At 36.0% G+C, this 13,787-nt stretch overlaps 1 protein-coding gene across 5 annotated transcripts in view; it reads left to right on the forward strand.

Moving 5' to 3' along the window:
• Nucleotides 1-13,787, forward strand: part of LOC139761691 (mitochondrial nicotinamide adenine dinucleotide transporter SLC25A51) — a 28,939-nt gene extending 15,152 nt beyond the window's left edge. For 4 of the 5 annotated variants that reach the window (XM_071686034.1, XM_071686035.1, XM_071686033.1 and 1 more), the window contains 2 exons: nt 1,305-1,397; nt 1,599-13,787. In XM_071686034.1, coding sequence (XP_071542135.1) covers nt 1,305-1,397; nt 1,599-1,826 — 321 coding nt within the window. In that variant the 3' untranslated portion in view covers nt 1,827-13,787. Of the gene's footprint in view, nt 1-1,304 lie in introns of all 5 variants that reach the window. The other variant, XM_071686037.1, reaches the window with a different exon arrangement.

Genomic DNA, 13,787 nt, shown 5'->3' on the forward strand with positions numbered 1-13,787 from the left:
CCTCACTCATTCTCTCCATATGTCCAAACCATTTCAGTACACTCTTCTGCTTTCTCAACCACACTCTTTTATTACCACACATCTCTCATACCCTTTCATTACTTATTTGATCAAACCACCTCACACCACATATTGGCCTCAAACATTCCATTTCCATCACATCTACTTTCCTCTGTACAATATAACCAATGCCTCACTACCTTATAATATTGTTGGAACTACTGTTCCTTCAAACATATTCTTCATTGCACCCAAAACCTTCACCCCCTCCCCCACCCTATCACTCACTTCCAATTCCATGGTTCCATTCACTGCTAAGTTCACTCCCAGATATCTAAAACACTTCATTTCCTCCAATTTTTCTCCATTCAAACTTACATCCCAACTAACTTGTCCCTCAACCCTGCTGAACCTAATAACCTTGCTTTTATTTACATTTGCTCTCAACTTTCTCCTTTTACACACTTTTCCAAACTCAATCACCAGCTTCATTTTCTCACTTGAATCTGTCCCCAGTGATGTATCATTGGCAAACAACTACTGACTCACTTCCCAGGCCCTCTCATCCCCAACAAAATGCAAACTCGCCCCTCTCTCCAAAACTCTTGCATTTACCTCCCTAACTACAATGGTCCTCCCCAGTCTGATGCTTTGTACATACCTTCACCTTCTCAGTCAATACTCTCCCATCCAGTTTTCCAGGGATACGCAAGAACAAACATGCCTCTGTGATTTGAACAGTTACCTTTATCCCCTTTGTTTTTGTACAGTGGCATTATATATGCATTCCGCCAGTCCTCAGGCACTTCACCGTGATCCATACATACATTGAACATTCTACCAACCAATCAACAGCACGTTCACCCCCTTTCTTAACAAAGTCAACTGCAATACCATCCACTCCTGCCACCTTGCCAGATTTCATCTTCTGCAAGGCTTTCACCACCTCTCCTCTCTTCACCAAACCAGCCTCCCAGACTCTCTCACTTCATGCACTTCGCGGGAAACAGCAGTTAAGTGTAATAAAATAGAAAAAACATATATGTAATGTTAAGAGATGATGAAGTATGAGTGTAAAACTTTCCCTGTAACAAACAAATACTGTTCACACTACATCAAACTTCCAGTATTTCTTTATATCTCTTCCTCCTCTCTATAATTAAAAACAGTTAATCATTCCATACTTGACATGGCAATACCACTTCACTACTGGATTTTTTTCTTATTCACTAGCAGCTACTCCCTTCATTGTTATATATTACCCTTTCTTGGTCTTATACTAATTTTTGTTTTGCATTTAACAGGTTGGAGGAGCATTCCAATCCATGCATCAGACTTTCTGGGATGTTTATCATGCTCGTGGAAGTCGACTCAGTCGGCTTTTCAGTGGAGCTCATGTAAACTATACTCGTGCCCTTGTTTCGTGGGGTATTATCAATGCCTCCTATGAAATTCTGCATAAACTTCTATACAGCTAATGGTAGTATATGCATAGTGATAAATCTTGCTGTAGTATATCCAGTCATTCTTTTTGTGCAGTCTTAAGAATTTTATGTATGAGTTTGTTGAAGAAATTTCTTGTTGTCATCATTTTTCAGGTGGAAACTGTTCTCTTGAGAAAATGCCAGAGGTGTGTGTTTGCATCTTGTCTTTGGATGAGGGATTATCACTCATTATTACACCAATTCCTCTCAGAAGTAAGAAAAATAATTGATTTAGCCCTGCTTAAAATACATAAAAAGTGTACCACAGAATCCATCCCTATCCTTAACTGTTGCTACCTTGAGATACAACTGGCAAGATGGTACAACTCAGCTTTCATTTGATTTTGTCTGCTATACTCACTAGAATTCCACTGCTTCAAGCTCCAACAAAATTAAACAAAAAGAAAATTGACCTTTTTGTTTTTCATCAAATTCTTTAAATTGCGGGCCAGTGTAGACAATGTCCTGCTTATTTTATCATTGCAATGGAAGGTATGTTTATTTTTGATGGCTATGAGTAAAAGGAAAGTAAATGAATCAAATAGAATAAAAAGAATGAAAAAAATGAACAGAGAAGAAAAGGCTGTTTGAGAAGGAGGTAGATGGGTGCTGAAAGGAAGTTTTAATAAAAAGCATGGGCTTAAAAGTTTGGGAAATTACACATGATGAAAGATGAAGTTTGTTAAATGAGGAAAGAGTACATTAACCCACTGACTGCTGATGTGCTGTATGTGCCATATATGGTCTCTGGCATTTAAAAATACCAAGCCCAGTAAATAGTGGAACAGTATCATAAAGAAGTGTTTGACTTCTCAGACAATGCTTTCGTGTTCTTAACCAATATTCTTTAAATCACCTGGTCAGGGGCCATCAAAATGCCATTATTTTTGCACTTCCCAGCTGGCACAGAAAATGTATATAGAATTATATACAGATACTTCCCGAGTTACGACTTATGTGACTTACGACCATCCCTACATATGGGCTGATTTAAATATGAATAAAAAAAATGTAAAAAAATGTAAATAAATATAAAATTTACGCTTGGCCATACATCTGCCAGTGCTAATGGCTGGCTGTGTGTATGATAAAGAATGTCAGATGATCCCGGCATTCTGTACATGACAGCACCTCTCCACGCTCTAGTTACTATTCAGTAAGCACACATTATTCAAGGAAATCTAACGAATTTTCATGCTGGATTAAACCATTTTTGTATTAAACCCCAAAGAAGATGACAAGGAAGAGGAAAACCCATCACTTGTTGATGGAAATGGCGATAAGCCAAGGAAGATGCTCAATTGGGAATTGAAAATGAAGGTAATCACCCAATATGAAGGAGGAAAAAGTTAATGTGATTGCACGTGATCTACAGTTGTCCCATTCAACAGTCTCCACAATATTAAAGGACAAAGGAAAAATACATGAATCAGTGAAAGGTTTGGCAAGTATGAAGTCTATGATAATAACAAAGCAGTGACATGGACCCATCCACGAAATAGAAAAGTTGTTGATTCTGTGGATGAAAGATCAGATTCAAAAATGTGTACCACTAAGCTTACTAACAATTCAGGTGAAGGCTAGAAGTCTTTTTGAGACTTTGAAGGAGCAAGCGGGAGAGATTACATCGAGAACTTCACAGCAAGTGCTGACTAAGTAGCTGCCAAAAAGTACATTGAATGTGGATGAATCAATCCGCGAACTAAAGAATCTTAAATAAAAGCTTAAAAGAAACTACAGAATCACAAAGCTGGTTGATAAAAAATGAGATAATCATGATAGAAATTGAGTAGGGTAAAAGAATGCTGCACAGTTATACGAATTCTATGTGCCATACTGACATATGTTTGACTTACATCCATTCCGAGATCTGACTGGTTCATCAGAAAGGTACTTGGACATTTGTCGGGAGCATCTGTGTACAGATTTTTATGAGCATCTGTAGATAAATTTATATGAATAACATAAATGTACATGAATAACAGAACTCCCATTATTGTATATTCTAACATGATTGAAATGTGTATTTGTTATGCCATTAGAAGGGACACATTGTGTGTGCACCTATTAGCATTGTGGCATGAACTTTGGTTCATTTGATAAGCTCACCTTACAAACAACTTCATAATATAGGGGACAGGGTACGAAGAATACTTCCCTCATATTCCCTACGTGTCATACATGGCGACTAAAGGGGTGGGAGCAGGGGGCTGGAAACCCTCCCCTTTTTGTATTTCAATTTCTAAAAGAGGAAACAGAAGGAGTGAAGCAAGGATTTCCCTCCTCAAAGGCTCAGATTAGGGTGTCTAAATGAATGTGAATGTAACCAAGATGAGATGAAAATAAAAACTGGGGTTGACATGCTGTCAATGGATTGAATCAAAGCTTGTGAAACGTCTGGGGTAAATGATGGAAAATATCTATGGGGCCTGGATGTGGATGGGGAGTTAAGGTTTCAGGTCATTATACATGACAGCTAGAGACTGAGTGTGTACGAATGTGGCCTTTTTTGTCTGTTTTTCCTGGCACTACCTTGCTGATGCAGGGGGTGGCGATGCTATTTCCTGTGGGGTAGGATGGCGCTGAGAATGGATGAAGGTAAGCGAGTATGAATATGTACATGTGTATATATGTCTATATCTGTGTATGTATATGTTTGTATATGTTGATATGTACATGTACGTGTATGGACGTGTATGTATTAGAGTGTGTATATAAATGGATGGGTCTTTTGTAGTCTGTTTCCTGGTGCTACCTCGCTGACATGGGAAAGTATTTTTATTATACTTGATGACGCCATTTCCCATGTCAGCAAGGTATTGCTAAAAAACAGATGAAGAAAGACCAATACATGTACATATACATACATATACATATCAACATATATATACACATATACATATTTATACTTACTCACCTTCATCCATTCCTGGTGCCACCCTACCTCACAGGAAACAGCATTGCCACCCCCTGCTTCAGCAAGGTAGTGCCAGGAAACAGATGAAAAAAGGCCACATCTGCTCACAATCAGTCTCTAGGTGTCATGTGGAATGTGCTGAAACCACAGCTCCTGTCCACATCCAGGCCCCACAGGCCTTTCCATGGTTTACCCCAGGTGTTTCACATGCCCTGGGTCAGTCCATTGAGAGCACGTCAACCCCAGAATACCCTATCATTCCCATTCACTCTATTCCGTGCACACCTTTCACCCTCCTGCACGGTCAGGCCCCAATCGCTGAAAATCTTTTTCACTCCATCCTTCCACCTCCAATTTGGTCTCCCGCTTCTCCTTGTTCCCTCCACCTCTGACACATATATCCTCTTTGTCAAACTTTCCAACTCATTCTCTCCATATGTCCAAACCACCCTTTTCTGCTCTCAACCACAATCTTTTTATTCATATATATTTCTAACCCCCCAATAAAAAGCTCTTTCAAATTGTAAGACATAAAGCTAATTAAATTTTTATATATGTAATTAAAATTGCCACACTGAGGGCACACTAAATATCTTTGGGTTGAAGATCTTATTAGGGATAATGATTTAAGAACCATAGGTAGTGGATTAGAAATGAAAAAGAATTAGAGGAAAAAGTTTTCATAGTATAGTGAGCAATGTATTTGGTAGAAATGTGTTTTGATAATGTTAATAGTATTACTGTGTTCTTTGTAGGTGAAAAACAAGGTGACTCGTGAAGAGAAGAGTGTGTGTAGAGTAGATATTTGCATTTAAGTGAGTACATGTACAAATAGGTTATATCAGAAATGGAGAAAATTCTTGAGGAAAGACAGATTATGTTCAGCATTTACAGATGTAGAAAGTGAACATGATGAGGTTAATAGGAAAGGACGTAAGGAAGTCTTGACTGTCTTTAATGTGCTTGGAATAATTGTGAATGCTTTACTTTAAAAATAGTACTGCCATTCTTGGTTATTTGTGTGATGAGTGAGCTTTATGAAACATGTTGTAGTGCATTGTGGTTGTGTATTGTCACCATTGTAATTATTATATTTTTTTGTGAATGGAGCTTTATACATTCGAAGAAGAATTATTGCAGGATATCAGTGAACTATGAACTATGAACAATGAACAAACAGTGGGAGCTGCCTAACTTATTGAATGCATATACACTTTTTGTTGTTAACAGAGGCAAGGTATAGTGGTAGGTTACATTAATGCCCTTTGTAGGAATTGGGTTTGAGTGGCATAAGAACAAAGTTCTTATTTTTGAAATTATATCATCATACTGTAATATTAGTTCGAATGAAGGAGGTTAGAAGTTCATGATAAGGTTAGATATTAGGGAGTAAGGATGGGAATAAAAAAGTTGCACTTAAGAATAAGTTATGCAAGGGAGAAGAATTTGAGGTTAAAAAGTGGAAAAAGTTTACTGATGGAGTGCTCTTTCTCTCTCAATGGATGTGAAATTAGTTTTTGTAGGATCACGTTGGCAGAATGGAAGAGTTCTACAGATGGATACCTTTGTAATTTGGTTAGATTTAAGAGAACAAATAGAGAATGAAGATATTAGAAAGATCTGAAGTAAGACCAGTATATTGGCAAGATGTGTGGTTGAAAACATTTTAAAATGTAAAGTGATGTTAAACATATAGCAGAAGATACTCTGATGAAAAACGGTAAATTTAAATCTTAAGAAGAAGTTGACTGCAAGAAAGTTGATCTGCTGCACTGAATGAATTACCTAATGTTAAGAGAGATTTGGTAGAAACTTGTAAGTTTCAATGATAAGGTTTTGATAACCTTATCATTGAAACTTACAAGTGCAGTTTGAGGTTTCCACAGCATGGTGACATGTTAAATGCCATAGATTCTCCTCATCAAAACCAAAGTTGGGACGTCCTTCCAAATAAGTGTGAACAGAGAGTGGTTCTTTCCCACCATCACATTGCACCATTCACTCCAAGTCCAGCTCAGGTCATAAGTTAATACAAAACATTGGTTTGGAGTCTTTCATGGGCACTAGAGCCTGAAGCCTTGTGCAAATTATTTATTCTAGCAATGAATAATTGCAATTCATGCAAGTCTGTGTGGCACTAAGTCTTTGGACTTAGTGATTAATGAATGTGGTTTGTTCTTTGCATATTCAAACCATTCTTGATACACATTATTAACGTAAAGCATATTATATGACCTAACTCTCTTCTTTGCATTTTGAATAACAGAAGCACTCATGTGCAAAACAGATTATGAAAGTGAATAAATGAATAATGTAGTAAGTCACAGCATAGCTGTTTTGACTGACTTCACAGATGTCTGCAGATTGGAAGCAGTGTGTGAGCTAATATATGGCCAAGAGGAAGGTACTGATGACAGTTTAGCATCGTGTTGTTGGTACTTGCCTTAAGGTAAAGCTGAACAGTAACCCTGAGAAAGCTACAATGCACATCATGGTTGTCTTGCACAGGTGAAATACAGTCCTCTTTTTTTCCTGTTTGTTCTGAGCATAAAATGAAAATTTGCTCAAAATTACCAGGTTTTCCCATCAGCATAAAAGAGATTTACAAAAGTTGGATTCCCATGAGGTGATAGAACAGCAACTTTTATGAAATATAATCTGAATGAATTTTTTGTATATCAGTTTTCTGTATAAGAAAATGTATTTTCATACTCATTTTCATTAAAACCATACCATCTAGAACGAGATGATGCAATACTTACTGCTGAACTGATTATTGCATGACTGATACAACTCCACCCACGCACTCCGGGAAAAAAATTGTTTAGGACCTCAGTATGAAAACTGTGATTTTCACTTAGCATTATAATGGTCATGCATAGAGGGAAAACCAGTTTATGTGCATGGTCAAGTACTGAAACGCTGCATAATACTGGTAATATATAATAAAAGGAATGGTGACGTCAAAAACTTAGCAGCCACTTGTTCTAAACTTCCCTCAAATGATGAAAAGTAAAAAGGCCAGAAAATGGAAAATCTCAAAATCTTGACAACCCTAATGCATGTATTCAATCCATCCCATGTTAATGAGAATGGCAAATTGTGGCTGTGGGTGAGCATGTCTCTGTGCAACCTAAGAGCTGTATGCACCTGACCCACATAGTGGATTTGGGATTGCCATTAATGATAAAAGAGATTTATTAAAAAGATCATTATTAGCAAAAGAGTTTTAAACCAATGTGAAGGAATCTGAGAGGGGAAGTAAACTTTCAAGTATGGTTTGATGTACAGAAGTTGAAATTACAGGAATATGAGCATTTTGGGTCATAATGAAAGATTTCTGAAGATGTGAAGGACCTGAAGAAAGTTATGAAAAAATAAGTCATCAGGTGTGAATTTTTTTTGTTCAATATTGTTATTATTATTATTATTATTATTATTATTATATATTATACAAATATTATTATACTTTGTCGCTGTCTCCTGCATTAACGAGGTAGCGCAAGGAAACAGACGAGAGAATGGCCCAACCCACCCACATACACATGTATATATGTACACGTCCACACACGTACAAATACATACCTATACATTTCAACATATTCATATATATACATACACAGACATATACATATATACACATGTACATAATTCATACTTACTGCCTTTATTCATTCCTGTCGCCACCCTGCCACACATGAAATGACAACCCCCTCCCCTGGTATGCATGCGAGGTAGCGCTAGGAAACGACAACAAAGGTCACATTCATTCACACTCAGTCTCTAGCTGTCATGTATAATGCACCGAAACCACAGCTCCCTTTCCACATCCAGGCCCCACAAACTTTCCATGGTTTACCCCAGACGCTTCACATGCCTTGGTTTAATCGGTCTCCTATGTCAGCGAGGTAGTGCAAGGAAACAGACAAGGAATGGCCCAACCCACCCACATTCAATATATCCTACAGAATTGTAAACTGTTCAAAAAAAGATCTCTTTCAGTAGAATGGCTGAGAGAGTCAAAACATTTGAAATGTATTGTGTGAAAACAGGATGTAGAGTGTAGGGTGTGAGAAAGTATTGAATTAGAATGTAATGTATTAAAATGTATACTTTGCTTCATATGAATATATTAAACATTTTCAATTTTATTCCTTTGTTTCTCATTGTGGAAGTTTTCATTATGATTTCACTCATTGTTTGGCTTGAAAGTACCATCGTATTGTTGTCTTCCTTGAATTCGATTGATTTATGATAATTCCTAGTTCTTTGATGTTTTCTTCACTTGTATAAAATAGTGTGTAGAACATGGAAACATCCCCTCTCTATAACTTATTTTTCATCATACACACATACTGGATAATGAGAAATTTTGTTTTCAAAACTTGAGGGACAACTTGCATATGTGCAGTCTTCAGTGACAGAGTCGTCCAAGTCTTTCAAAATGAAGTTGATGTATGGAATATGGCAATGGAGAAAAACTTTGAAAAAATTGGAAGTTATAGTAATTTCTAGTGATGAAAGAGAATGTAACACCGATATGTAGGAAGAGCACCTTAAAGGGAATCAGAGAATAACTTTCTGAAAACAAATATTGAAATATATGAGAACAGTATGCCTGTAACAGTTTCAAACACAAGAAAGTTTTATCCACTAATGTAAGACACCAATATACCAAGGAAGATTGAAGTTCGTGTGAGCACATCGACTAACCTTCTTGTATGCTCTGAAACATGGACAGTAACAAACAAAAACAGCCACAGAATACAGAGGAGCAGGAAAGATACTTCTAAGAAATTTTACCCCCGTGGGTCCCTCTAGTGTCCTACTTCCTCCCCACTCTTGTACGATAGATCTGATGCCCACGTGTATCTCACTGTGTACTCAAACTTACTAGAGTGGTATCACATAGAGTTTTTGTAAAAATCAAAGAATTCAGGCTGGTATTTCAGTCTATATTTGATTGGTGGAAAAAGTAAATGTCAATTGGGCACATTATGAAAATGAACGATGCAACAGCTTCAGTGGTTTTTCTGGTATCATGATGGTAGAAGACATGTGGTATGACCCAGGGATCTACCTAGATATGTGATAATATATAGAGCAAAATGGTGATGAATGTGGAAGATGAAGTTATGGTACTTTCCCAGACATAATTATTTGGAGAGACATGAAATACTCTTTGACAGACAGGCCACATTAAGGCCTACCTGGCACATGATCAAAAAGGTAAGAAAATACTTTGAATTCAAGCTCACACCGTAGCATTTCAAAATTTATCAATAATTTCACAATTCATGGACCTGTGGTCCATGAAAGAAGAGGTTTTTATATTTTATCTCCAGGTACTGTATTAACCAATAGCAGGTACGTCATATATAACCTTGCATTTTATAATACTGGTTTTGTTTTCCTGTTTATCTGTATGTTCTCTTTATGTTAAGATTTGGTGATTTACAAAATCCTGAATGAAATGAATGTTAAGACCACTTGCACAGTGACACTCTGTTGTATGAGTGTGCGACTGAGCCAGATATTTATATATAATTGAAGTTTTGAGAAGAGCACAGACTTAGCTTAAGGAAGAACAGTTTTGATATGAACACAATCATTTTAGAATTTGCAGCTACACCCAGGAATCATTTTAAGGACTTTTAATGTAAGTATCTCTTAAGTAATCACTTCCCATAATACATATAGAAGATTACTATATTTCAACGTTTTGTTATATGCACGATACAACTGACTTTTTCATGAAAAGTAAATACATTCGGTACATACAAGACATCTGTACGTTTGTGTTTTAAGCTTATTACCAGTATAGGAATCTCAGATTTGATAACTAGAATTTTACCATTTACATCAATGGGTAGATGCCAGTATATTATAGAGTAGGATAAATGGAATAGATTGTAAAGTAATTTGGGACCAACATGTGATGTGATACGGAGCCAATATGAAATATTCTTAGGGATCTAGTTACAGTGCATTACACATGGAAGTTAAAGAGTGGATGTGAGTGAATGAGGCTATGTCTTTGTCTGTTCCTCACACTGCCCCACTCATGCAGGGAACAATGAACATGAATGAAAAAAAAATCTTCGGTAAAATTTCAACAGATTTTAATGAAAACACATGAGATATGGCAGTTTAACTAGGAGCACTGAATACAAACTCATTGTATTGGAATTTTGATATGATTTGGAAAAGATGCAAAATCTCCTTTATGATATCAGTGTCACTGATGGATATAACATTATTTGAACTGATGCAGAGATTTTGATACTATTCTGATTCTGGAAAGTTGTTAAACCTGTGAAACATAAAGTAAAACTGTATTTGTAATTTGAGATTCCACATGATGGTAGATATTAAAGGCAAGCATTATGAAAGAATCTGATCTGTAATGTTATCCCAACATCACCAGGTGAATTGAGCATATGAAAGACTTACAAATCATTACAATGAACATATTTCAGTTGGTAAAAGCAGCAAATGATTAAAGGTTGGAATTGAGTATATTAGGGTATTTTGTTGCTGAAGTGCAGCACTTTTTCCTGCAGTGTTCTTCACTATGGGAAAAGCAAACAGCTCTTGATTTAATGAAGAGATGTATGAATTGTATGCCTTTAGTCATCATTATTGTGGACAGTTGTTGCAATGAATTAAGATTACATTTAGTATCATTTTTATGTAGTTATTTAATGTGAGCAGTTACCCATTAACTTCACATTTTAACCCTGAATGTGGACATGATGTTTTACACCTGCAAACAGTGCTGTAAAAGCATCTAAGAGAGAGCATTTGCTTAATGGGGATAAAATTTTTTTTTACTCCCCAAAGTAAGGCATACATAAGATTTATCAACCCCTTCATTCATTGCAAAACAAGTGACACCAGCTGTTTGTTAATAGGACTCGACAACCATGCACAACTTACTCAAGCCTATTATGTCACAAGGGAAAGGAAGTGACATCAAGTGACCCATCAACCATATTCGTTTAGACTCCCTTGATGGTGCTGTCCATAAATGCTGATCTGCTTGATGGCAACTTGTGGTGTCTTTAATTTTGGTCCTGTCTTGAAAGACGTTGGCTTACTATCTTTGCCTTTTATTCTCGGGTTTTCTTTGGCACAAATTGTAATTTTTCATTTCTCACGAGACAACAGTGTGGTCACTTGCCAAGATATGAGAGAGAGCTTAGATTTTTGTAATGGTTAGCCATGCAATTACTTTTTATATGTGTTTTGTATTTTTCTGTTTTTGTAGACTAGTTCTAAATTCTTTGATTAAATAAAAATATATAACTGAGGAAGTTCAAATACCATGGTTATTATCAGAAATATTCTGCATAGAAATGTGTGGGCTGTAAGGCTGGGTCTGAAGAAAACCTCCTAGCCTATACATATTCATTGCAGGATGGGGAAGACCTTGTGCATTAATGTAAGCAAAAGAAGACTTGACAGCATATGATGAAGCCTTTGGGGTTAATTTCAATAATTTCAGCCCATTTGATCAGACTAACAGTACTAAGGCAAGTGGGTTTGCTTATCTCAAAAATTCATTATCACAGTCATAGGTTTTTTCCAGAGAGCAGGTTTCATCTTGATGCCAAAAATTCTCGAATTGTCTCGGGTCATGATGTTATTTACCTCATTGGTTAACTGGTACTCCAGAACAGGTTTGCTCCACCTTCCAGCAGACAAGGCTCCAGCATATTTACCATACAAGTATCCTATCATGTATTTTAGACATTTATTTTATTTTATTTTATTTTATTTATTTTAGACTTATTTATAGTGTAGCATATGAGGTCAAATGTTTCAGTCTTGGGCTATTGCCCTAAAATGAATTGGGGTAGGTTCTCAAATTTTTGTATGGCTCTCTCACCAAGTGAGAAATTTAGGGTCAGAGGGATGAAATACAGTATCATTACTGTAAACAGAAAGCTTTAGGCATATTTAGATTTTTCTCTTTCATTTTTGAAAAAAGTATTTCTTGATTCCAGACATGAACAAGCTTAAAGCATAGACTTCAGTAGTCATTGAATAAACATGAGTGAAGGGTTACTTGGTACTACTTCATCACTGCACCGTGATAGCAAAGGCCTGGACAGGTTACTGTTTAGCCACTGAATCCTATGAATGAGTGCTGGTCTTGTATATTTTATGATGGTCAAAGGAGGATAGAATCTATATAGTGCAAGTGCTCTCTCTCCATCTCTGATGCATATTGGGGTCGGCCAATGGTAAATAAATGATTTTTCATCCTTCATTACCTCCAATTCTGTGAATGAAATGAAACATCTTACAGATCCCTCCTGTCATCATTACAAAGGGTAAAAATTGAACTTTTCATGAACATCTTTACTTTCATCTTACTAGTGGAAGTTAAAAGTAAAAAAAGAGAGACAAAAAAAGGACAGGTTTATAAGTGTATTTTTAGTCTGTGATTGTGTTTATTTTAAGCTAAGATGTTGCTCAAAAAGTGCTTCACCATTATCTGCATATGATTCCTTAACCAGTCACTGAATGTCTTCCTTCCTAAAGATTTATAAAAGTCTGTCTTCTCTGAATACTTGAAACCTGCCATACTTTTAGACTTAAGGGTATGGTAGGACATGAATATTCTATATTTTATTTTACAATATACTACTTTCAGCATTTTACACAATGCAGTATAGTCAGAATTCTTTAAATTCTTTTCTGTCATCATGATCAGAATACATAATGAAAGGTGTCTGCCCTTCTGATGCAAGATAAAGTTTAGCCATAACTGGAATAATACGTACTGTATATATAGGTTGTCTATATAGCCAAGATGCTGGTAAAGTTTACCTAGTACACTTAATTGTTATATGTTTTCTTTAGCCTGTGAGTCTAGACTTCTGCGGCATCCTTTAGAGAAACTTTTTGTAGTAATCATTGATTGAAAATGTGTTAATCTCTGCGTCTTTGCTGTTCTTATTATTATTATAATTATTATTATTATTATTATTATTATTATTATCATTTGAATTTACACTTCATAATACATTGATGTATTGATGTAAGTTGCTTTATTAGTGGACATTAGTGGGATAAGCACAAAAACTGACATTTTTCTCAAAGTACTGTTTTCCTAGATTTCTTTGATTCACTCATTCTTGTTCACTTCTTTAGGTTCAGATGTTCCTATGCTAAGCACGACTGTTTACACTGCTTTTATGGCTTCAAAGTGGAAAAAAAATGTAAATAAAATTCATTATCTATTGCTCTGTACTAGTGGAGTGAAAAATATAGATATTTATTAGTTGCATTTATAACATGTATATAATTGTACAGATATTTTTTTTATGATTGTAATAAAGCAGGATCAGGGATTTTAATAAAGAGATAAGAATTAA

This window comes from Panulirus ornatus, chromosome 41 (assembly GCF_036320965.1).
Source record: "Panulirus ornatus isolate Po-2019 chromosome 41, ASM3632096v1, whole genome shotgun sequence".
NCBI classification, from domain to species: Eukaryota; Metazoa; Arthropoda; class Malacostraca; order Decapoda; family Palinuridae; genus Panulirus; species Panulirus ornatus.